This window comes from Ahaetulla prasina, chromosome 1, assembly GCF_028640845.1.
Source record: "Ahaetulla prasina isolate Xishuangbanna chromosome 1, ASM2864084v1, whole genome shotgun sequence".
Lineage (NCBI taxonomy): Eukaryota > Metazoa > Chordata > Lepidosauria > Squamata > Colubridae > Ahaetulla > Ahaetulla prasina.
The window spans coordinates 142,687,094-142,713,033 of NC_080539.1; the positions used below are offsets into that span (position 1 = coordinate 142,687,094).

At 38.1% G+C, this 25,940-nt stretch overlaps 1 protein-coding gene and 1 long non-coding RNA gene across 15 annotated transcripts; one reads left to right on the plus strand and one right to left on the minus strand.

Moving 5' to 3' along the window:
• Nucleotides 1-799: 799 nt before the first annotated feature.
• Nucleotides 800-24,813, minus strand: LOC131195436 (1-acyl-sn-glycerol-3-phosphate acyltransferase epsilon-like). Of its 14 annotated transcripts, none has more exons than XR_009154458.1 (6): nucleotides 24,266-24,343; nucleotides 18,548-23,088; nucleotides 16,900-17,601; nucleotides 16,158-16,262; nucleotides 10,546-15,164; nucleotides 5,097-7,044 (listed from the first exon to the last, which is right to left on the minus strand). XR_009154458.1 is itself a non-coding variant. In XM_058177345.1 (3 exons), the coding sequence occupies exons 1-3, from the start codon at nucleotides 24,470-24,472 to the stop codon at nucleotides 15,156-15,158; spliced, it is 285 nt and encodes a 94-aa protein (XP_058033328.1). In that variant the 5' UTR covers nucleotides 24,473-24,789; the 3' UTR covers nucleotides 14,921-15,155. The 14 variants fall into 14 exon arrangements, 2 of the variants coding, with proteins under 2 accessions (XP_058033328.1, XP_058033318.1); XR_009154457.1 differs by having other exon boundaries at nucleotides 5,098-7,044; nucleotides 10,546-16,262; nucleotides 16,900-16,982; nucleotides 17,432-17,601; XR_009154460.1 differs by having other exon boundaries at nucleotides 5,105-7,044; nucleotides 10,546-10,669.
• On the plus strand, nucleotides 7,038-8,795 carry LOC131195473 (uncharacterized). Its single transcript, XR_009154464.1, has 2 exons — nucleotides 7,038-7,725; nucleotides 7,990-8,795. It is a non-coding gene; the product is annotated as an uncharacterized LOC131195473 (long non-coding RNA).
• Nucleotides 24,814-25,940: the final 1,127 nt, after the last annotated feature.

Sequence of the window (25,940 nt, forward strand, 5' to 3'; positions counted from 1 at the left end):
AAGCACTACCTGGAATGTATTCCACGAAAAATATGTTGAAAAGAATGGAAATCTCAAAGGACATCTACACACAATGACAGCTGAACATGAATGATCTCCAGAGCTTTCTCAAGGATTACAGAATCATTATTAACATATTCCATACAGTGCTGGGATTGGTTGTGAATTTTCTAGAAAAAGGAAAGTACTTAATGATGGCCAACAGAACTTTCTTCTAGATTTGGTGCTAGAATGATACTCTCATCTAAATGGGATTAAATTTATTCAAAACAGGAAGCATAGCGTTAATAATTTGAATACACTCTATTAAAAGGAGAAAGAGTTATGATAGTTCATTCGAACCCAAACAGTTAATATTGTCTTAATTTCTTTTCTTTTTTTAAATCTGATGGCTCCAAAATCATATAAAGAAGGATGGGCATTCCTTACACTGAGTGCAGTACTTCTTATTGCTGTGTTACCATTGTGTATTTACTGAGAAAATCTTAGCAAGCAAATCACAGCTTTCAACCCTTGAACTCTTCTAAACCAGCCAGATCCCACAGGGAGTTCAGGAGTTTTTATAGATAGATGCTTGTTTTCTCATGAGAATTTTGTTGGAGTTCAGAGACTCGGAATTGAAATCAAGAGAGATTTATGGAGCTACAATGAAACTATCATATCTTTCTTTCCAATAGTTTTATGAATTTAGAGAATGAAGCATGTGTTATACTATGGAGTAACAGCGAAAAGACGGAACTTGATTTGCAAAGATTCCAGCTCCAGCTCCAGCCCTGGGCAGCAAACTCCATTGAATCCAGTACAAACGATTTCTGGGTAAACTGACCACTTTTTCATGATGGTGTAGAGAGAAGAAATGACAAGAAGAACATACATTAAATAGGTGGAAATTTTTTTTGCTCAAGCCATCAAAAATTATCTTGTTTTCATCTGCAAGAAAAAAAATGTACATACCTCAAACATGTTCTATGAGATATTCAGTCATCCAAGAAGCTTCAAAGTTTCTTTTTCTTCAGCTGAAGAAGCTTCCTGGATGAGAAGCAAAATGTCTTCAAGGAAAAACAAAGTCCAGTAGCTTTTTGAAAAAGCACCTTCGGGACACACCTCAAATACATTAATTCCTTTGGATATTAATCCAACATTCCCATTTTGTAAAACAGTTTAAATATAGAAATCTGTTTGGGTTTTGAGAAATGCTCAGTCTTTCCTGTCATGTAATTCAGTTGGAATTGTACCAAAACCATATCCCATACTCCATATGGAAGAAGCTGAAGGTGAAACCAGCTTTCTAATACAATTATATTCCTGAGATTATAGAAATAAACTAAATGTAGAAAGGAAAATAATTCCCATCCATTAATTTCTTACATATAATCCTCCTATGTAATTTAAATTTGCCATATCTTCTTTCCTAACAATCTAAAACATTTCTCTCTTTTAAAACAAGGTCTGGTTGAAGGAAAATCAGAGCGCTTCAATTAATGAAAACCTGTATAAAAGAATTAACTGAACCTCCATTTGGAAGTGTGTCCCTTTTAAAGTAGGGATCTCCTCATTCTAGATCCCTTTTATTAATGCAAAATGTGCTAGGATCTCTACCAGAAGAGTAATCTTCTACCTTTCAAAATATTAACCAGGTGAGTCATGGACTAAGAGGCGGCAGAATCAGAACCACAATGTGCAAAGGGAGTTTTAACTTGTCAGATCAACTACTGTATTAAGGTTGGCCACTAACGCCCTAATTTTTATGCTCCTTGAATTTTCTCTGACCCTGATTGCTGAAAACTATCAGTGTCCTGCTGTTATATGCAGCTGGAAGCACACAAAAATGGTAGTGCAATAAAAATGCCCCATTCTTTAAAAAATCTGCTAGCAAAGCTGGATAATAATGGAAAATTATGGCTTCGCCCATCTCCTTTTGCCCCTTTGCAGCATCTCTACAATATATATATATTTTCAACCACAACTGAGCCCAGCATTTTTATTGCTGAGCGAGACATTTGTTAAGTGAGCTATGCCCCATTATATTACCATTTTGCCATGGTTGTTAAGAAAATCATTATGGTTGCTAAATGAATCATGCTGTGATTAAGCAAATCTGGCTTCTCTCGGTGACTTTGCTTCTTGGAAGCTCTCTAAGAGGTTGGCAAATGACAATTCGAGGACCTGGGATGCTGCAACCATCATAAATACACTCTGGTTGCCAAGGTCTCAAAATTTGATCGTGTGACTATGGGGATGTTGCAATTATCATAAGTGTGAAAACTAGTCATAAATTCACTTTTTTCAGTGCTGTTGTGACTTTGGTCATTAAACGAATGGTTGTAAGTCGAGGACTATCTATAATCCTTTGGTGCCCAATATTTTCCCATCCTGGCCTATGAAGACATTGATTTAATGTATCTCTGATGTTCTAGAACAGGAGTTCCTAAACCTTTTGCCATTATACCTCCCTTTAATGTATACTTAATATCCGTGGTGGGTTTCAAATTTTTTTACTACAGGTTCTGTGGGCATGGCTTGGTGGGTGTGGCATGGCATGGTGGGTGTGGCTTGGTGGGCATGGCAGGGGAAGGATACTGTAAAATCCCCATTTCCTCCCGATCAGGTGGGACTCGGGAGGCAGAGAATAGATGGGGGTGGGGCCAGTCAGAATTTTTACTAGCAGTTCTCCGAACTACTCAATATTTTCACTACCGGTTCTCCAGAACTGGTCAAAACCTGCTGAAGTCCACCTCTCCTTAATATGCACACCTTCCCTAAGAAGCTAAGCACCAGAATAAGACAAATGAACAAGGAAAACAACACTTTGAAACTTTAGGAAAGATGGATTTATTCTAACAATGTAAAAAATTCTTCACAATTCCCTTGAACTCTGTCTGTACCTCCCTAAGGGAGGTACACCTTCAGTAAGCTCAGTCTAATAACTTGAAAAATCCTATGTAACATATGTAACAATACTTGCTGGGTTTAACTAAAAGGTGATGTCTTTTAGTTAAGGATTCAAATACACTCTCAACATATGCCAGCCATTCCAATTTCAATTCTCCTCTCACCCAGTCTCTTAAATTCACCAGCATTGACTTGATTCGAATATTGCTTTGATCCACTGTTGCCTTATCCATGCTTCAATGGATGGGCAGCCCTTACATGGACTCATTGGAAGTGCTTAGCCATGGGTCATGATTTAAAAAAACGGGATGTCTAGGATCACCCAATGCACAGAGCCAGAACCAAGCAACCCATGCTGTGGCTCAACATGCCATCGGAATCCACTCATCTGATGTGTGTCTATAACCTTTTCAGGTCTATTTTTACAGCTTTCAAGAATAGGCAGTTGAGTTGGGCTTATAGGAAAGCCCCTCCCGTCTGCCTCGCTGGAGACAATTTCTAAAGATCAAAGGTGTTTGTAGGAGGGGATGGGAAACTTTTCTTCCATGAACCTCAAGTAAGTTGATCTCGAGATCCAAGTCTTAGTCTTTGAATAATAACAAAAGAGGCGTATATTTGCTGGCTGCTAACTTTGTCAACTTCTACAAAACAGAGAACGGCCTAGCAACTAAGCACCAATCTTCATTTATATTTGCTTGGACCATGCCAGAAGAAACTGATCCTTGGATTTGAAGCATAAAGCAAGGGACCTTTCTGCCCTTAGGATTCTATTGCAACATTTTCCCTCTTTCTCCAACACTGATACGTACATTCTTCTAGCAACTGATCTGTGGCCATCTTTAGTGCATTGAAGAAAAGGGGAGACAATGGATTTTTTAAATAGGAATTAATGTTCAAACTGAATTGGTGGAAGCAGTTAAACCTTCCTACCCTTTGAAGGTTTTCCTGTGTCAGTTAGCTTGGAGAGCCTTGTACTGGTCTATAACTGTGATAACCCATTGGTTGACTGGCTTAGAGATCCTTCCATTATTATCATAAACTATTTAGAGATCTGAAGCTGGGCTTTCTCCATCCAGGGGCAACCACTCAAACAGTCATTAACGAAGTTAGAAGGGACCTTGGAGGTCTTCTAATCCAACCCCCTATTCAAGCAGGAAGCCATTTTGGATAAATGGCTGTCTAGTCTCTTCTTAAAAACTTCCAGTGTTGAAGCACCCACAACTTCTGGAGGCACATTGTTTCACTGATTAATTATTCTAACTGTCAGGACATTTCTCCTTAGTTCTAGGTTGGTTCTCTCTTTCATTAGTTTCCATCCATTGCTTCATACAATACATCAACTATCAAGGAGAGTTTTCACTGGATCAGTGGAGGCACTTCATACATTCTTGGCAATGGTGAAATCCAATTTTTTTTACTACCAGTTCTGTGGGCGTGGCTTGGTGGGCGTGGTAGGGGAAGGATACTGCAAAATCCCCATTCCCTCCCCACTCCTGGGGGAAGGATATTGCAAAATCTCCATTCCCACCCCACTCTGGAGCCAGACAGAGGTGGCATTTGCTGGTTCTCCAAACAACTCAAAATTTCTGCTATGGGTTCTCCAGAACCTGTCAGAAACTGCTGTATTTCACCTCTGATTCTTGGGTATGAGATCTAGAGGGTGGCACACAGCAGGGGGTTTCCAGATTTTTCAGGCCATAGATCCTATTAGTCATCGTCAGATCCTATTCCTGGAATCCCCACTGCCTGCCATGCAGACACCCACAGAGTGATTAGTCATGATGAGAAGAAAATCCCCCAGGAGAGATGGGGCTCCTGAATGTCCACTGGCCTTGCTCTTTCCACCCTACTTATAAAAATGGCTAGGGAGATTCCTGGCTGAGTCTGAGTGAATTTTTTTTACCCATAATCTCTCAGGATTCTGCAGAACACAACTTGAAAACCTTTGGTAATGTGGCAACTTTACAACACTATCCAGCATACTTTCCGAGACCAGTTTTTAGAAGTGAAGTACGTCGCGGAACTGAAATTCATAACCAATTGAATTTATGAGCAGGGCAAAAAGAAAAAAAAAACTCTGTCTTATCTAGGTTTTTTTTTTTTTTTGAGAGAAGTCTTGCCAGGAAAATTACTCAGGGTTATGATGATTTTACAGGGTGATTTTGCCCAGAAATTTTCTTAATACAGACAGTCCTGAATGAGATGGGATGATAATTCAAGATTTCCATTTGCACGTCTGTCCCTGGAGACTCTCATAAAACATAATCTGTATCTCAGTGACAGGATATCTACAAAACACATTTTAAACTAGATAATTTAGCTTCTGCTAATGGTTTGCTGATACAAACCATTTTTTATCAGAGATATCTACTATGCCTTCTGGGTCTATATGGCCATATTTTTCTGCAACCTGCAAGTGCTTGTTAGCAAACCAGTTTAGAATTAGGAATGGATGAAGGAGAAAAAAAATACCTTTACAACTTTTTTATTAGTTTATCAAAACATAAAATACAAAGGGAAATAAAAAGTACTGGAAAACTATGGGAATCCTCTGGAATTTGAAGAAGGTCTAAATAAGCTATGGATGAGAGCAAACAAACTGAAACTTGATCTAAAAAAGAAAGATTGAAGTACAGGTAGTCATAGATTTACAACAGTTCGTTTAGTGATTGTTCAAAGTTGCAGCAGCACTGAAAAAGTGACTTATGACCATTTTTCCCATTTACGATCGTTGCAGCATCCTCATGGTCAAGTGATCAAAATTCAGATGCTTGGCAACCGATTCACATTTATGATGATTGCAGTGTCCCGGGGTCATGAAATCACTTTTTCCAACCTTCTAGCAGGTAAAATCATTGGAGAAGCCAGACTCATGTGACTAACTTAACAATTGCAGTGAATCACTTAACAACGGTGGCAAAAAAGGTTGTAAAATGGGACAAAATTCATTTAACAAATGTCTCACTTAGCAACAGAGATTTTGGGCTGAATTGTGGTCATAAGTCGAGGAACAGTGGAGTTGGATAAGGAGAGTTAGTTGACACTTCCCCTTGAAGCACCAGATGTACAGTTTGGAAATGAACTTGCTGTTCTCTTGCCTAACCCCACAGTGAGATAGGCAAATAAATTTTCTTCTTCTTCTTCTTCTCCATCATCATCATCATCATCTTTGACTTCTTTCTCAGGAGCACTTTTACAGTACCAGATTCAGTTTGCATTTAGAACTTGAAAAACTTAAAAGCTCTAGTATTTGCATTGGTGGATAAAAAGGTAACTTTTTTAATGCTGTCCAACTATTTCTGTAATTTTGAGAGTGTAAGCTTTAGTTAAGTTATATCAATACAAATAATAAAAGTAAATTTATGAGATGTATTTGTGCATATATTTCATTTGCCTTTTGTGTAGAGAACACCTAATATGTATGCTATAGTTTCTCTTCTTGTGTTTTTAAAAAATGCCTTTAGATATCCATGACCATAATAATTCTCATATTTGACAATGGTCTTTGAGTTACTATTATATATGGAAAATTAATATTATTGGAAATATTTGCAATATGTTACTAGTAGTCATAGCAGTTCCTATAACATTCAGAAAATACTGTGTTTCCCTGAAAATAAGACCAGGTCTTATATTAATTTTTGCTCCAAAAGACACATTAGGACTTATTTTCTGATTAGGTCTCATTTTTGGGGAAATGCAGTATTAAATACACCCATTTGGCTGACAATCTTAACTGGGGCTTATTTTGAGGGTCGGGTTTATATTACAAGCATCCTGAAAAATCATGCTAGGGCCTATTTTCCAGTTGAGTCTTATTTTCGGGGAAACAGAGTAGCAAATGGTTCCATAAATCCAGCATTATAACACTGGCTCATTAATAAAATTGTATGTTAGCCCAAGAGTTGAATCCCTCTTATTTGTATTTGATTATTAATTATTTCATTTGTACCCTCATCTTTTTATCCCCTTGACAAACAAGGTGGCTTGCAACGGCAAAGAAAATATAAGGCAAACCCTAAACCATGGCTGTCAAGCGTGTGGCGTCACATTGCCATCACGTGATGTTTTGTGATGGTTTTCCCCTTCGCGGAGCTGGGGTGGATGTGGCTTGCACGTGATGCCTGCCGGCCACCAGTTTAACACCCCACCCTAAACAGAAACATAATTAAAATCCAGATTAAAATCAAACATGAAAATAATTAGCTAGAAATCCACAACCAATGCACATTCACATATACAATTTTGTACACCATTCATTCTTATTCACAAATAAAAAGGCTAGTAACATTCTAACAAAATCTTTCCTATTGACACTAACTGAAGAGAGGAGGGGTGACAACTTTGTCAAAATTGCAATGTCATGGAAATGGGAGATGATGCTATCAGGTTGAAGAATTCATCAGGGACAGAGGATAAGATTTGCAAGATGGCCAGAATAACATGATGCAACAATCAAATATTACCACAAACAGTTGCAATCCATATCAGACTGTATATTTTGATGTCACCAGATATTGCCCACCAGATTGCCCTGGCCTATCCTAGCTGGCTAACCAAATGGAATGTATGGCTACTAAGGGGTCTCACTGTCATCTAGGCATGTCTTAGCTTATCCTTTTGCAACCCAGATGCAACAGCCCAAACTTCATACATTGTGATAGAACAATGTTTTGATAAAATAATGACATCTTCACAAAGAGGTGAAGTTCTACAAAGCTTTTACTTCTATGATGCTTCAGCAGCTCAAGAGAAAGAATGAAGATTTTCTGGGAACGCAATGGGAAACCAACATAATTTAAAACATAGGCTAGGGATGAGAAGGGGGTCAAGGTTAGGGGCCGGATAGCTCAGGCTGGTAAAGCCTGTTATTAAGAACACAAAGCCTGCAATTACTGCAGGTTCAAGCCCGGCCCAAGGTTGACTCAGCCTTCCATCCTTTATAAGGTAGGTAAAATGAGGACCCAGATTGTTGGGGGGGCAATAAGTTGACTTTGTAAAAATATACAAATAGAATGAGACTATTGCCTTATACACTGTAAGCCGCCCTGAGTCTTCGGAGAAGGGCGGGGTATAAATGTAAACAAAAAAAAAAAGGTTGGAGGTAAAGTTAGGTTGCCAGGGGTTCAGATGTTGCTATAAATGGCCAATGAGGAAAGGCTCTACATCTGACCACAGTAAATATTTCAGGGTTCTTTAACTCATTCAGAGAATCAGTATTATTTTTGCCAAATTAGTTGGATGCCCAGCTAAAGTTATTTTTGGGATTGTCTATAGAGTTTCTCAATCATCTAAGTCATGGTTGTCCCAAAGGTGCTTTTCCAAAAACAATTGGTCTTTCTTGGGTTTTATTCTTTGAAAACATTTCACTTCTGATCCAAGAAGCTTCTTCAGTTCTGGGATTATTTCAAACATCCGTCTTTAAAAAAAATCTACAAATAAGACATTCTATTTCCCCTTTCCTTCTTCTTCCCTTAATGAATATTGTTTGGACTGAGCTGTCAGGAAAAAGCAAGTTATGCAGCCAAATAAGTAAACATGAAATATGAAATGAAACGTTGGAGACAAGATAAGGCAATGAAGATTAAGCAGAGCATGGTGTTCTATTAAAGGGTACAGAAGTGCATTTATTTTTGGACAAGTCATCTATTTATAGAAGGACCATCTTGCTGAAGCTCCTCTCTCCAGTATAGGTCAATTGTGAACATAGCACAGGCTTTCCACAAACACATTTTGCTAGATTCAGCACTCAGAGGCCTGATTCATGACAGGAATGAACTACGGGACTTTATATTTTTTTGTATGCGATACCAATATATCTGTCCAAGGATAGTTGTGATTATACAGGGCTGAGCACAAATCAAGTAGCTAGACCATGGCCCTCACTAGGAGTATTTAAATTTTTTTAAAAAATGGGAATCATATATCACCTTATAACAAATGTCTCCAAAGAAACCAGGCTGGCATTCAAAGCACATCTGGCACCAGCAAAAATCCACTGTTTCAGCACTTTTAAATGAAGAATGCATCTTGGCTAAAATATGTAGTGCTTCTGCTTCAAAATCAATGGTGTCTAGATCAGTGTTTCTCAATCTTGGCAATTTTTAAGATGTGTGAACTTCAACTCCCAGAATTCCTCAGTCTTACAGTGGTTGGGGAATTCTGGGAGTTGAAGTCCATACTTCTTAAGGTTGATGGTCTAGATCAGGGGTGTCAAACTCACATAGTAACAGCAGCGTCATGTGATGTATCAGGACTTTTTTCCCTTTACTAAAATGGGTGTGGGCGTGGCCAGTGCATGACACATCTGGCCCCCAGGCCAGGAGTTTGACAGCCCTGGTCTAGATGCAAGTAAACAGTTGGTGGATGCCAAAAATATTTTTTCAACACACACCAAATGGTGCTGAAATGCTGTATGGTTGTTTCACAAGCTCTGTCCCTTCCATTCATTTAACGAAGAACTATCTATCACACCACAAATTCTTCCAGGTTATCAATGATCCTGTTTTGTCATTCTATTTTAAATTACGATATACCACTCTCTTCTTCATTACCTCCTTTCCATCCTCAAGGGGCTGATTTCTTTCAAACTGCTAGTTTTCTGTCTTACATATAGGCAGCTGTGCATATAGAAGTGAAATATTTTTCACATGTTAACCTTGTTGTTTGTCCCTAGGACAAAGATGCAGTTATGATTTCTCCATAACAGCTCAACATAAGTTAAATTTTCAGATACAAGTTGTTTTTGTAGTTACCGAATATCCTCATGCTCTAAGGCTAGTAATTATCCTATGGAGTTACAGGTCTGTAGAAACAAGTGTACAGCTGATACATAATTTGTAAAAAGTAAAATATTTCCCAAAGTATCTTACTTTCAAGCACAATTTAGGACAGGCTGTAGATGATAAAGTTCTCAAACATTGTTCTTTTATTAGATGACATTAAAGGTTAAAACTCATATACTATTAACTGAGGTTAATCTCAATATTTCTGGATATCTGTGGATTGAAATAATTGTTTTAAAGGTATGGGTTTATCAAATTCTGCAAGTTAATAGTGAACAGGTCTGTTGCTACAAAATTGTTTGATTTTTAAAGGCAAATATTGAATATAGTTTGGAATACAAAAAGCCAAACTTTAGGTTATAAAGAACATTGCCAAGGTTGAGAAACTTCACTTGATATGGTGAACGTATTGAAACTTCATGTCTATGGAGATTCTCAGTCATCCAGATCATGATTGTCCCAAAGGTGCTTTTTCCAAGAGGTTTTCCTTTAAAGATGTTTTGCTTCTAAGCCAAGAAGCTTCTTTGAAAAAGCACCTTTGGGACAATATTGAAATTACTGTGAAGGGTATCTTTTCCCAATGAAATAAATGAATGTATTACGTGCTTCCCACATTCCATCTGTCTCACTGACCCAGTTTCAGAGAAGGGGAATATATAACCATCCCAGAATTGAGGATCTTTTTCTCCCTCTCAATAACCCTGAGGGCTTACTCAGACAGGCCTCAGATTACTTACTTCCACATGTTGTAAACAACGTATTGACTCTCTTAATTTAATTGTGCAAGAGTCAGTATTTAACTGCCCTGTTTTCTCTGAAGACCAAAGACATCAATAAAGTAAGATTAGCCAAGAACGTTAACACTTACTGCAACCTCTGTAACCTGGATATTTGACTATCTGCATAAAACTTGCTAGGAGATTTTGAGGTCATCCTCAGAGAAACTTTATATTGCCTTATGTTTTTTGGAACAATTCAGAGCACATATTTTGCTATCAAAGGGGGAAAAACAACAACCTTTTTTTAGAGTAGTATCCAAAGAAATTTAGTTTAAGAATGCTGTAATAAATCATCAAATATACCACAATGTGTTGATGTTAGTTATAACTGATAGCTTAAAAAAAAGGGGGGGGTGTTTTGGCACTGAAACAAAAATGTTTGTAAATATTTGAAATGTAAACAAATGCAGATTTTATTACATACAGTACACCACAACATTCATAGAAAATATTAGAACTAAGGCTTCATAGACTATGGGTATTCCTCAACTTATGATCACAATTGAGCCACAGATTTCTGTTGCTAAGTGAGATATTTGTTCAGTGATTTTTATCCAATTTTACAACATTTCTTGTCACTGTTGTTAAGTGAATCACTGCAGTTGTTAAGTGAATCTCACTTCCTCATTGACTTTACTTGTCAGAAGGCTGCAAAAGAAATCACATGACCTCGGGATACTTCAACTGTCATAAATATGAGTCAGTTGCCAAGCATCTGAATTTTGATCAAGTGATAATTGGGATATTACAATGGTCCTAAGTGTGAAAAATGGTCATAACCCACATTTTTCAGTGCCATTTCAGTGCTGACTTCGAACAGTCACTAAATGAACTGTTGTAAGTCGAGGACTATCCGTACCAGAAAGTTCATTTATATCTTGTTAACAAGGATTTTTTGGCTTTTACTTAGAATTGCACATTTGCAGGTCATAAAACGAGAGTTCCCAAAGGTGCTTAAATTGATATCTGCATGGAGTGGGAAAATTAAACTGATTACTTGATTACACTGCAATTCAACCCATGTCATAAAATTGGCTCCTAAAATGTTCAATCCAGTGGAGTGCCAGGATTTTTTTTTTAAAAAAATATCTATGGACTATTTGCCATCAACTTTAGTGCAACATAACCCAGTCTTCCTCTGCACAATGCTTTCCAGATGTAGTCCAGCTTCTGCTTCCAGCCCTGTCATGGTCTTCTTCTATGGTTTCAGAATTGTTTATGATTTCAATGTTTATAATTTTGGATTTTATCATCTTACTTTATTTTATCCAATCTGGGAACTTTCCACAGAAAGTAGACTACGTATGAGCATTTGCGCACGAGAGTCATTACATGTAATTGCTATTCTTATTCCTTTTCAGATTCTTTTCTAAGTCAACCTAAAATTATAGCAATTAACAATTGCTTCTGTATCTTTTTGTGTTTTATGAACACCTAAATACCTTAGTAAAAAGAGGAAAGGGGCTGACAAGCAAAATAAGAAAAAAGTTGAAGTTTTTGCATTTTCCCTCATTCATGCAGTTCATCTGAAGAAAATGCCTGGCTTAGAAGAACATGTTGCTATGTTCTTCAACTATTTCTCACTGATATTTCCAGCATGGTCAGATAATACCAGATAATTAACAACAATCTAACTAACTTTAAAAATTGGAGTGCTCCAAATGCCTTAGAACATGGATGTCAAACTCATGGCATCACGTTGCTGTCATGTGACATTTCACAATGTTTTTCCCCTTCGCGGAGCTGGTGTGGGTGTAGTTTGCGCGTGACGCATCTGGCTAACAGGCTGCCAGTTTGACACCCCTTCCTTAGAGGAACGTTTTAGTTGCTGGGAGACAACTGAACCATGAGATTTATTTCCGCTCAACTAAGTGCTCTTTTGCAAATCTTTTCAACTGTGGTTGAAAAAGAATGCAAGACATATTGAACGGCTGAAGTCCCTGTTCCTCAGGTACCTGACCAAATATTTGACTTGCCTCCAGAAGTTACGGGTGCTCCAACACTGGAGTTTTTAAAGAAGGGATTGGACAACCATTTGTCTGGAATGGCATCTGTCTCCTGCTTGAAAAGTACTTTGACGTACTACAATTCGTTCTTTCTCATCTCCTTTTATGATTATTCTGCACCATGGATTATATGTAACATTCCTTCCCTGGGATAACCATCCATGATGTGGACTGCACCCAACAAACTTTATACTGAAAGAACTACAGTATATCTGTAAAAAGTATTGGGAAGAACCAGGAAGAATGTGTCCGTATTTGCTTATGCTTTAAACTAAAACTGGAAGGGAAGGGTGACCAATTTTTAGGACTTAATCCCAAGCATAAACCCCAAGACAACCAATCAAATGATCAGGTAGGGAGTGGTGGGAAGGAAAAGGAACTCAAAACAGGAGATATAGGAAACAAATACAGGGTCAGCTGTAAAGGATTAAAATGTCTGTACACTGATGCTCAAAGTATGAGGAAAAACAGGGAGAATTAGGTCTAGTACATGAGGGCATGTATAATATAGTTGCCTAAACTTGGTGGGATTAAACTCATGACTGAAATGTACTGTTGGGAAGATATAAACTATTCAAAAAAAACAGATCTAAAAAAAGAGGAAGTGGCATTGCATTATATGTAAGAAATCACTACACCTCTACAGAAATGCATAAAACAAAGGATGAAAGCCTCCTTGAATGCATATGAGTAAAAGGGAAAAAAAAGAACGATGTTGCCATACTATAGGTCACCCAACAAATCAGAAGAAATAGATGAATTTTTTAATAGTTGGTTAGCTAAGGTGTGCAGGAAACACACCACAGAAGTAACGGGGAACTTTAACGATCCTGGAAACTCTGCAGCAAGTGGGAGTGTTTTTCCTGACACCTTAGCTGATTAGCAGAGTTTGACTTACAACAGTTCATTTAGTGACTGTTCAAAGTTACAACGGCACTGAAAAAAGTGACTTAAGACCATTTTTCACACTTATGACCACTGCAGCATCCCCATGTGATTTACATTTGGATGCTTGTCAACTGGTTCATATTTATGATGGTTGCAGTGTCCTGGGGTCATGTGATCAGCTTCTGCGACCTTCTGATGAGCAAAGGCAATGGGGAAACCAGATTCACTTACAACTGTGTTACTAACTTAACAAGAGCAGTGAATCACTTAATAAATGTGGCAAATAAAGTTGTAAAATGGGGCAAAACCCATTTAACAAATTTTTCACTTAGCAACATAAATTTTGGGCTCAATTGTGATCGTAAGCCAAGGACTACATGTATTACCTGTGCTTGATTGGGTGGCCTGTAGTATATACCTACCTAGAGCTAATCATATCAAACTGTATCCTGGCCAAGTAATCTGTCAGAAATGTAATCCTTTATTTCTAATTCTCTTGCAGCCTCACATGACTATGCAGGAAGTTGCAGAAGTTCATGGTGTGCTTGGGTGACTTTGTGCGAAATAGTTTTAAAACTACTTGAGAGTTACCTTGTAGAGCAGCGGTCACCAACTGGTGATCCATGAGAAAATTTTGGTGGTTTGCATAAAAATTATTTGCATTTTTTATATTGCACTAAATCAGGGGTCCTCAAACAACGGCCCTTGGGCTGGTTATGTGCAGTGAATATTTGTGTTGCTGCAGAGTCTCACCCTTCGGAGTCTTTTTGTGCGGGTCAGAGGGGGGCAGAAATTCTGACTTGAAGTCTGCTTCAGCCTCCTGGTGTGGGGCTTTGGGCAAATGCTGGAGGGAAGTGCCACTGGTGGCAAGGAGCCGGAGGGCCTTGTTCCAGTGGGACTGCATCATGGCCTGGAACTGGCTGACCATCTCAGCCCACTAAGCCTCCAGGCGCCAGTACCTGGCCTTGCACTCCTGCAGGTCTTCCCTCTGCTTGGAAAGCCTATGCTCGTAGTCCTCAGTGAGGTGCTTCTGCTGAGCCTCCTTCTCAGTCAGTTCCAATTTGAACTGAGCTGTTTTGCCAACTCTTTCTTGTGGTAGCTCCTTAGCTCTAGCAACTTCTTCCTGTTGGGGCCCTAAGGAGCCTCGGTGGGCAGGTGAGGAGGGGCTGAAAGAGGAGGGGTGAGTAGAGGACAGCGATGTGAGTGACATTGAGTTGACTATGCCCATCCAGTCACATGACCACCTAACCATGCCCACCCAGCCAGTCATTAGGCAGATCATATTAGTAGTTTGCGAGATATAAAATTTTGAATTTAGTGGTCCCTGAGGTCCAAAAGGTTGGTGATCCCTGTCGTAGAGTACACCACTTCGTTTCATTCAAAGGTTACTGAAAGAATTCAGAGAGGATGAAAGCAAGAGGCTTTAGTGAACTGACTCCTGAAGCTTTTATAATCAGGAAGGATGGACTTGAAATTTGGCTTATTCAATTGATAAGACTTTATTTAAAATGTTAATATACAATTTAGGAAAAAAATTGATGTGATGTATACAGCAAGAGGGAAAAGCCACTGAATGAAAGTGCAGTTTTTCTGCTTTAATACTGACCCAGAAACAGCCTAATAAACTCCTATATAGCCATGTTTTTAGGTAAAGTTTCCTTCCAGACTCTGTCAGTAGCATGCTGGCAGTCAAGCCGCTTAAAATAATAAGGATGGCAATGTTTTTTGGAGACTTAGTTTGGAGTGAACACTTTTCCCAGGGAACCTATTTCTTCTTTTAGAATCTTTTGCATCATAAAATTCTATTAAGCAATCTAAGAGCAAGGAAAACGAGATTTATTTATCACAAACTTTTGGTTAGGAGCTTTTATACAATTCTCTGGTTATTTCTTATAATTTATCACAAATACTTTCCTCTAAGAATCATAACGTTTGGCCTGAAATTCTTTCTTTCATACATCAGGGATTGGATTTTTTAATCTTCATCTGCAAATAGCACAAATTTTACTACGGTGTGTAATTTGGCCAGATTTATTTTTAGGGCTGTACCAAGCATTCAAAGAGGTGTGATACAAAGCAATTTAGTACCTATGAAGCATCTCTGTCTGAAATATTCAAGCAGTCACAATCCCTGGAAGGAATATTGCCAGCTGCCCCTGTGTAGGCACAGACAATTTTGTTAGCAATTCTAATGGAAACGTTCTTGTCTTTTGAAGCAGCTGCATGAGTCTCACAAAGGATGTGGCTGCTTCAAACTTCAGCTTTGTTCATATTGATGTGTTTGTGAAGGACTAATTCTGATTGCTTTGCATAGCTATATTTTCCCGAAGTAAGCAAATATAGATAATTAAAGCAGCTAAATGGATTCAAATGAAAATGATTGGAACTTTAGCTAAGCTATAAATTCTCAGCACATTTATGTAATAAACCCACGTTTCTTCACCCACTGGGTGAATATGCACAACATTTAAAGCCAAAATCAATCAAGTTACCTTACTCTGTGAATCAATATGGAATGAATATCCTTTATTTTCAGGCAAAGGTAACTAGACTGCTATTAGTACAGCCATAACTATTACAAAATATTATTTCATAGATGTGGCTATTCTGATTCAAATTGGACCAATTACTTTGGCCTGAGAATAAAGGATATTCAATTCCATATTGATTCACAGTTACAGCCACAAGTATCACAAAAGCAGTTTGGATGATATTTCCCACTCTCACAGCCACTAATTTCTCAATGCAAGTAATAAAGAAAAAAAATCAAACACTATAGATATAGCAGCAGGCCTTTTACCACTTACTTGTCCTTGACTTCAAAACATTCATGAAGCCACCTTCTCGAATGCCTTTTAGCTCAATTTGTTCAATATGGATATGAATTCTTGAGCACTCCTTACAAAGAAAGTCTAAAATCCAGAAGAACACTATAAATGCTTTAGTTATAACATGATTAATTGCAGTTATTTGTAAAATTAAAGGCAAACTTATTTTACAATCTTGAAAAACTGATTCAAGTTTCAAAGTTGATCCAAGTTTCTGGATTTTTTAGACTCTGATTTGAAACTGGTTTTGTAAACCATATGAATCATAGGAGGCCAATTGAAAACAGGCCCCACCTGCACAGCTGGAGCAGTCTGGTGAGTAAAGAAAGAACAGCAGAGCCCTTCTGTGAAGCATCTTGTCAAGCAAATGAGTAAATGTCTTGATAAGCAACAGTTGGCTGCAGCCTGATTTGAGAGGCAGCCTTGAGTTATAGCCTTTTACTGGAAACAACTATTTAATCTCTGGCTCTTGTATAACAATTCATATGAATTATGCCTGTGCTCTTCTGAACGGGCTCTTGGAATCTTGGACTGATTTTGGGCTATTTTGTGCACTCCCAATAAGAGTAAACTGTCCAGGCATGTGTCTGCCAGAGACTCTGTTTTGATTTGCATGCTTCAGCTGTTATCTCTTTGACCTTCATTAAACTGAATTAGATGGTGCATGATGGCTCAACGGTTAAAGACACTGAGTTTATCAGCTCTGGGTAGTTTTCATTACCTTTCATATGACTGGCTATATGCAATTACTTTGGGTAGTTCCGGATTGTAAAATGCTCCTTCTGGATAAATCGCAAAATATATCTGTGGAATTAAACACATATAGTACAGTTTCATTAAGTTAAACAGTTCAGCCTTAAGACTGAACTCAATGAGGTTGCTCCAGTCAAAAAGTCTCATTTTTCTTCCAGTCCTGCATCATAACACAATTACTTTGTGCTTCCATCAGTTCTCACAAATGTAATTTTTGAAATATGGAACTCAGCCAAAATTTCTGTACTAAAAGCAAAACTCAGCTTAGTATATCAGGCCAATCATCCAGCTCCGATAACATTTGCTAAACTAGTTGTATACTCTAGTTTAAATTAAATTTAGATTTTGTCCCTAAATAAATTTTGTTTAATTTAGGTTAAGAGGTATTAGCCTAAATTTTCTATATAAACACAGGTGTGCTTCTGAATATCAGGACTTTTCCTGGAAAAGTACAAATGTTTATCCTTCCAGCAACCAAACCAAAGAATTGCTTAGAATACCTGCCTGACTCCATGGAAGAAAAGTATAAAGCAGCATTTTGATTCTGAAAAGGGAATTGACTCCTGAAGTTTGCTTTTCTGGAAGCTGATATCACAAGCAGAAGCACACAAACACACACATGCGGGGGGGGGGGGACGGACGGAAAAAGAGAGGGGGGGAAACATATATGCTGTATGAAAAGAAAGTAAAGAAGGTTATTAGAGTTTTTTTGCTTTCATTTGGATTTTCATCTTGTTCCTCATTTTCTTTTCATTAAATCTGGCACTTCATTTCACGTACACTCCACTTGTGCTACTATATAAACAAATAGATTATATTGATAACTCTTAATGATTAATAAAACAGAATAAAAAAAATAATGTAACAGCATTTTAACTGCTGTAGGGTAAGCAGCTTTCTATGCTCTTAAATGTGGTTTTGCAACAATAAGAACATGAAGATTTTTTTTGTTTTTATTTTACAATATTTTTCTATTTAAAAAAGGAAAATAGAAGAAAATGTAGTTTTTAACCCAAAGACAGTTGACTCCATTTGGATACGTCAAGGAAAATTTATCTTAAGTCTAGAGTTTTTCTTTGGAATACGAAGTACAGGTGGTCCTCAACGTACAACCACAAGTGAGCCTAAAATGTATGTTGCTAAGTGAGAAATCTGTTACTTTGAGTTTTGTCCCATTTTATTACTTTTCTTGCCACGTTTGTTAAGTAAATCAGTGCAGTTATTGAATTAATAACAGTTGTTAACTGAATTTGGCTTCTCCATTGATTTTGCTTGTCCGAAGGTGGCAAAAGGGGAGCACACAACCCGGGACCCTGCAACCATCATAAATTTGAGTCAATTAGTCAAGCATCTGAATGTTAATCACCTGACCACGGGATGCTGCAATGGTTGTGTGTAAAATGGTCATAAGTTACTTTTTTCAATGCCGTTGTGACTTTGAACGGTCACTAAACTGTTGTAAGTCAAGGAGTACCTGCACCTATTAGATCACTTACGTATGTTTCAGCAAATTATTAAAACTGAATTCTTACTGAGTGTACCATATTTAGCTACATACAATAGTCTTTTAACAATGTTCTCTCACTACCAACGGAAATGACAATGAATGTACACACCTTATTCCTGCAGGCCACCATATTTCAAATCACGCTCTATGTTGTCTCATGGCAAAATTTATGAGGGTGAGATGAAGAAAGTTAAAGTCTTGTTGTATAAGTCCATTTAATAATAGATGCAGTCCAAATAAATAAAAAGCACTGATTAAATACACTAAAACATTTTTAATGCTCTTATAAAGAAATAATTTGGAATGGTTTGTCCAAGAAGAATAATATTTCATTTAAAATATAGTATACAATACGGATTTCATGAATGCTGCTTTGCATAAGAGCTAATGTAAAGATTGGTATATTATGATACCAAGAGTTAACAGAAATATTTTTATCCCCAGGAGTAGCTGGGGTCAAAAAGACTTTATTTCTTATTTTGGATTGTTTTGTTTTTTATATGTCCCTCAAATGTTTTGTCCAGTCTCATTCTATCATTATGTTGCTAAGAAGCCAAACATCTTGCGTCAGTTTTATTAGCGTTATAGAAAACTTTTACGGCAAAGCTTCAACTAACCTTTAACAGAAGCATTCCTTGGAAGCAGCTTTCAGAAGCAATGTCTCCACAATCTTCTCTGCTCATTCTGGCATCCAAAAAACAAAGCAAACCTGGAACATTATTTTGTGTCAGCCAAACCTTTTTGAATGGCAGTTGGACTAAATTGCCTTCATTGTGAAAAGCACCTCATTTTGGAAGAGATTAGCTGCCCCATACAGGTGTACACTTATACATCAAATAGCAAGAATAAACAAAGCTGTATCTGCTGGTCATAATAAAATTCTAAAACAAATGGAAAATGTGAATGTCATCATGCCGTTTTCCCACCTCTCTTGCAAAAAACAAACAAGGCTGTCAATTATTATTTTTGTTGAATCCTGTAAACTTGTCTCCTTCCAGCTATCAGTAACACAGGGAAATTTCACAGTCGTCATCTCAGAGAATTCCTATCCATTCGATCCTCAATTTTCAGCCACAAAAGCATAAATATAATAATAAAAAACCCAAATGACTCAAACTGTTGCCAGGATATTCAGTCTGATTTTTGTGTCTGGAACTGGTAATCTGAAACACTGCACAACCCTTTTAAAAGAAAAAGAGGCATTAGAAAGGAATACATTTCTTTTAAAGGGACTACAGGCAGTCCTCAATTTATGATGTATAAACGATTCAAAGTAACAGTGGCCTCTGAAAAAGTGACTGATGATAACCGTCACACTGCCACCTCATACCACGTGATTGCAATTGGGGTGCTTGGCACCTGCTAACACTTGCGACTGGCTGCAGCATTTTGTGGTCATGTGATTGCATTTTTTTTTTGTCTGGAACAGCAATTTTCTAATCAAGTGTATTGTTTCCCTTATGCTCTGTTTTTTCTTCAGCAAATGTATTTAAAAAACAACAACCAAAATCCTTTATTTGATACAGAGATACCATCACTTCATCCACGTGTGGAAGAATTTTTTGGAAGCAATATGAAACTGTGTCAAAGAATCTTTTTTTAAAGATCTGTTACTAATTTTTAAACATTACTTATTCCTCCGCCAATGATTTAAGGACCTGTTTTGTGGATCAAAACCAAAGCTTCAGATGTGTTTACTAGTGTGCTTTCCTTGAACTAACGTTCTGTTTTTGCATATTCAGAACATACACACATTCCACAACAGGATGTTTATTGGAGGTAGGAAATATACATTCCATCACAATTCTGTAATCAACTGTCACAGGGAAATTTTACTTGAGTGTGACTGACATCACTACCACAGCATCAACAGGAAGAAGAGGAAGTGTTTTTGTGTTTATGCAGATCTGGCACAGGGTTCGGGCATAAAAATGAGAGTAAAATATACATATCACTTGGCACTGAAGATTTCTCATAAGCCAGTACAGTATTATTTCTTAAATACCAGCAAGCACTATTTCCAGCATTGAGTTATTAATTCAGTCACTGAGTTATTCCACTTGTGGTTCTCCAAATAGCATAAAAATATATATTTTTTCAAATCTGCACCTACATGGCTTTAAAGAAAAAATAGTTTTGTGTCATCATGTACTGTTTGTTTAGGATTGTTTAGAAGATTAATATTGAGAAAAATTAAATTAAACAGATAAGGAAAAAATACTGTACCATTGAATTCTTTTGTAGCTACGGATATAAGAGAAAAGAAGAAAAAGAATAATGCAGATAAAATCATGCATGAAATCAACACTTCCATGTATTTTATAGTATACATGACTTCTACCATTTTGAGACATGTAGGCTATAAAGCTGGTGACAATCAGCAGCAACAGGACTATCACCTGCCAGTCAATGTAGGAAAGAGGATGCTGGATTATATAGAGCTTTTGATGTGATCAAACAGCAACGTTTGATATTCTCTACCAGTTTCCCCTTCTGGGAAAAAGACAAAAAATCTTCCATGCAGCAGCTAATTCTATTGAAGCTGCACAGACAAGGAGAAATATACTGTGACTTCACTTATTGGCCAAATGGATGCAGAGTTAAAAACGACAGTATTTTGAAAATGAATGCCAGAGAGTTATAGAATAGTTATAGTTATTAATTTTTTTAAATCTTTGTTTATTTTTTATTCTATTCCTAGAGTTGTTGGGAAAAAGGAGGGAGGGAGGGAGGGAGGGAGGAAGGAAGGAATAGTTTACAACTATTTTTCAGCATTTGACTATTGTTAATATTTGGGATTAACAAATATGTTATAGCAAAAGTTAAATCTGTATTGACACTGCTATTTTAGCACATCTCTTGGTTTAATGATGGAAGCAAGCTGTGGATAAAATTAGGAGGCACAATTGTAGAATATACCCTTTAATTCTTGTCAAAATGTTTACAAGAATTTCAGTATGCAAATAAGATGTTCCCTTGCACATCACCAATTGAAATGTCAAGCAAGGTTGTTATAGAATCAACTTCTTTATATCTATTATCAATTACGGTATATTGCCACATTTAACATATCCAGCATGTGTTCAACTGTTTTGCTTCATTCTACTGTAAGACAACTCTATTTTGCTTTATTGACATTAATGAAATAGATGTTAACATTAAGATAGATAGCTTATATAGGAATCCTTAAATTTGTTTGGTTCAGTGGCTACTTAAGTTGATGATGCCAATTTGCTTGGCTATAATAAGTGCTATGTAATTTCTAAATCAAAGTAAATCTAATTAGGATTGAAATATTTAGCATTTTTCAGGGCATTAACAAAGATAATCTTGCAGCACAATGAAAGTACTGTGGCAACTTTAGCCATTTATTATGGCCAAAACATTCACATTAAGGTGAGTTTCACTTAACAAGGGGAGGGTGGAGTAGAAGATGGGGTAAACTCTGTTTATGATTGGGAGGAGAACTAAATCAGTTTGAAAACCAAGCATACATTTCTTTTGGAGCACAAAAACAAAATCAATTAATTTGAGAAGAAAAATGATATTCTATTTATCTTCTTTCAAAATATGCAATGGTAATTTATTACTAAGATATATTTATTTATAGTTCTTATGCCCTATGCCTCAGCAAGATAAGATTCCATGTCCTTTACTGGGGATGGTATTTTACTGAAACTAATGAATTTACTTCCAAATATTTGCAGAATCAATTGTATCAAAAATAAGCAATAATTCCTAGTTACTTTACATTACTACAAAGTTTTCTGTGAGATGGGCAGCTATATACTATTTACGCCAAATACCTGACCTTCGGACATTCCGTCGCGAACTGAAGACACATCTTTTTATTCGCGCGGGGCTGGCTTAAATTGATTTTGACAAATTTTTAAATTCTTAGAAATTAATTTTAAATGGGGTTTTTTAGCTTATTATATATTTTACTTCTCAGGCCAATTTTAAAATAAGTTTTTTAACTGCATTTTAAATTTGTATATTGTACCGTCTGTTTTATTCTTGCCTGTACACCGCCCTGAGTCCTTCGGGAGAAGGGCGGTATAGAAATCAAATAAATAAAATAATAAATAAATAAAATATATAAACAAACAAACAAATTTGTAGAAAGAGAATTACCTGAGAAAAATACCACCTATACAAAAGAAGCCATTTTAATCCGCCTTTCAAAACACATCAGATATGTCCAAGAGCACAGTGGGGAATGTTGGGATTGCAGTTGTTCAATGAAACAGTTGTAAGTATCTTGCTTATTGACCGCTTTGCTGAATAACCAAGACTCTGAACAACTAACCGTGGTCATTAAGTGAAGATTACCTATAGTTCTACTTTACCCTTTATATGTTTATAATTATTATTTTATGAATGAAGGTGAATATATATATCCCAGGATAATATTGCAGGATCCAATTTGTGTTGGTCACTGGGACCTAATGACCAACCCAATCTGGATCCTATATTATTATTTTAGCATTAGATCCTCCCATGCTATGTAGCATATCACACAGAATTAGACTTATTAACGTTACATAAAATGCCTTACAGAGAAACCAGCAATGTACAAACCTTTACTTGATAATTTGATATATATACCACATTCTCTTTACTTTTAGGCAAATCACCATACAGAATTACCTAGGAAAGGAGAAAAAGTACTTAGTTATCTTAATTATATAGAAATAAATTTAAAATCAAGGGTTAACTTTTGTTTCTTCTTCATATAGCCTGAAACTATATAATCAAAGGCACTGACAGATATACAGGCTTGAAATTAAATGAAATCTAATTTTAAAAATTGTGTTTTCTTGTAAAAGTCATCATGTGTATATTACTACAGTTAAGCCAACATGTACCCCTATATTTATTTATTTTAATTCTTAAAGCATATAACTTTGATATTCAAATTGTGCCCAATGTACAGTAAGAATGACTGAGAATGCGAATTGATCTATAATCCCTCTGTGAGACGGAAATGGGTGGTTTTTAAATTTGATATATAAATTAAAAAAAAATAAAGTGGGATGCTTGATCAGTTCCTCTGCAAATAGAGCTGTACAGGTAGTCCTTGACTTACAACAGTACATTTAGTGACTGTTCAAAGTTATAATGCATTGAAAAAAGTGACTTATGATCGTTTTTCACAGTTACAGCCTTTGTAGCATATTCATGATCATGTGATCATAATTCAGGTGCTTGGAAACTGGTTCATACTTATGGCTGCTGCTGTGTCCCACGGTCATGTGATCCCCTTTTGCAACCTTCTGACAAGCAAAGTCAATGCGGAAGCCAGATTCACTTAACAGACATGTTACTAACTTAACAACTGTGGCAAGAAAGGTCATAAAATGGGGCAAATGTCTCGCTTAACAGCAGAAATGTTGGGTTCAATTGTGGTCCCAAACTGGGGACTACCTGTATTTAGACTATATCCCTCTAAAAATTCACAGTTGATCTATTCCAAATGAGTATGAATAAAATACAACCTATGAGATGCAATACTTCACTCTCCTTGGTGTAGGAGAGAATCCTGACAAGTGAGGCCAACTTCCTCTTGTCAGTATTTGCAATGCTGGCCGAGTCTGAACTGAGCACACAGGTGGACTCTGCCTCTTCCCGACTGCCGCTCAACCAGCCCCTTCCCCAAAGCCTAAAGCCTCCCCTGCTCGGGCTGGGAACCCTGCAGAAGCATCTCTCTCTCTCTCTCCATTTGCTCCCCGGCTCTTTTCCGGCCTCTCTGGGGCGGGCTTGGAGGGCCGAGCAGGAGAAAGGAGTCCCCCAACCTCAGCGCAGCCCGCGAGCCGCCTTCCCTCACCTGCACGCCGGTGTAGTTCTCGAAGAAGAACTGGTAGATGGTGTAGAGCCGGTCGTCCACCTGGTGGTAGAAGCGGGCGGGCAGCAGGGCCGAGAACAGCCGCCAGGCCCCCCAGGCCAGGATGTAGGTGGGCGCGGTGCCCAGCATGACGGCGGCGGGCAGCACGTAGCGCATGGAGTAAGTGTGCAGCAGCACCGACAGCAGCATCTTCTCTCCTCCGCCCGGGGCGCGATTCGGCTTCTGCTCCCGTCGCCCGTCGCCGCTGCGCTCAAGCGCCTCCGCTCCTTCTCACGACCTGGGGCTCCGGCTGCCGCCCAGGGAGAAGAGGAGGAGGAGGAAGAGGGCACGGCCCTCCGTAGCCGAGGTGGAAGCAGCATGGGCGGGCACGGAGTGGGTGGGGAGGCGGCCCCTCAGGCAACCGTCGCCGCCATCTCCCCCCCTTGGCTGAGGCGCTCACCTTTTCTCCCGCCCGACATCGCCTCAGCTTTGGTCGACGGGAGCCGCAGAGGAGACTTCAGGGGTCGGTCGGCCTAGAAGCCGCTTTCTCCGCCCTTGTCTTTACTCATCTCCCGCGGGGAGGGCTCATAGTTCTGGAAAGGCGCGAATAGTTGGCGGGGCCGGGACGGAGCGGCGGCGGCTGGCTGGGTGGCTGTGCTGTTCCTCGAACTCCCGACAGGCGAGTTAGGCGACTCGGAGGTCCCTGTCATGGCTCAATGAGTAGCCACTACAGGTAGTTCAAAGGAAAGAGTAAAGTGGACTTTTAGAGTAGAGTAAAGCAGAAGGAGGGACTGCATTGGTAAAAGAGGCTGAAGAACAACAGTTAGAGGGGTTTCACTATGATATATAGGGCTGTCCTCAACTTCTTGGTTTAGGGCCTGTTCCAAGTTACAAAGTTGCAGAAAAAAGTGACTTAACAATTGTTCCTCGCACTTATGACTGTTTTAACATCCCCATGGTCATATGATTAAAATTCAGGCACTTGGCAGCTGGCATATATTTAGGAGAGCTGCTGCATCCCAGAGTTAAGTGATTATCATTTGCAACCCCCCCAGCCAGCTTGGGACAAGCAGTCAATGGGGAAAGTCAAATTCACTTAATGACTGCATGCTTTATTTAACAACTACAGTGATTTGCTTAACAACCATGGCAAAAAACCATCATAAGTGGGCATGACTCACTTAACGACCAACTTCCTTAGCAATGTAAATTCCTAGTCCTGGCGTTCTGAGTTAACAATGGCTCAAGTGCAGCAAAAGGAAAGAGTGAGAGCCACTGGCATTGAGGGCGAAAAAAAAAAAAACTAGGCTAGATGAGCTAATATTTTGGGGATTAGTATTTTTCAATTTAATCCGTGTTACAAGGTTATGAGGCTAATGCTGAGAAAATGTCAACTACATCGCTTATGGTCCTTCATGGAAAGGAAAGACAGGATATAAAAATGTGATGAATAATAAACTATCCATGGAAGAAAAATCTCAGGAAATGCCAGTTACATTTTTCCCTTGAACATTTTGGCTTCGATGCTGCTGAAAGCCAGTTGTATAAATTGTTCAAGCTGTGATAGTCCCCACAGTGATCCCATCTGCTATAAGAAAGAGTGGGGCATCTATACAAGCTGAAATTTCCAGAACCAAGTGGACCATGAGTGACACAACAACTATATATTTCAAAGTAT

Excerpts from the sequence above, each read along its gene's own strand:
- LOC131195436 (XM_058177335.1), bottom strand. The coding sequence starts at position 24,472 with ATGCTGCTGTCGGTGCTGCTGCACACTTACTCCATGCGCTACGTGCTG. Across the intron at positions 23,089-24,265 it reads AGAACTACACCGGCGTGCAG|GTAATTCTGTATGGTGATTT; the intron begins GTGAGGGAAGGC and ends CTCCTTTCCTAG. Across the intron at positions 19,620-23,019 it reads TATCAAATTATCAAGTAAAG|GGTTGTGCAGTGTTTCAGAT; the intron begins GTTTGTACATTG and ends TTCTTTTAAAAG.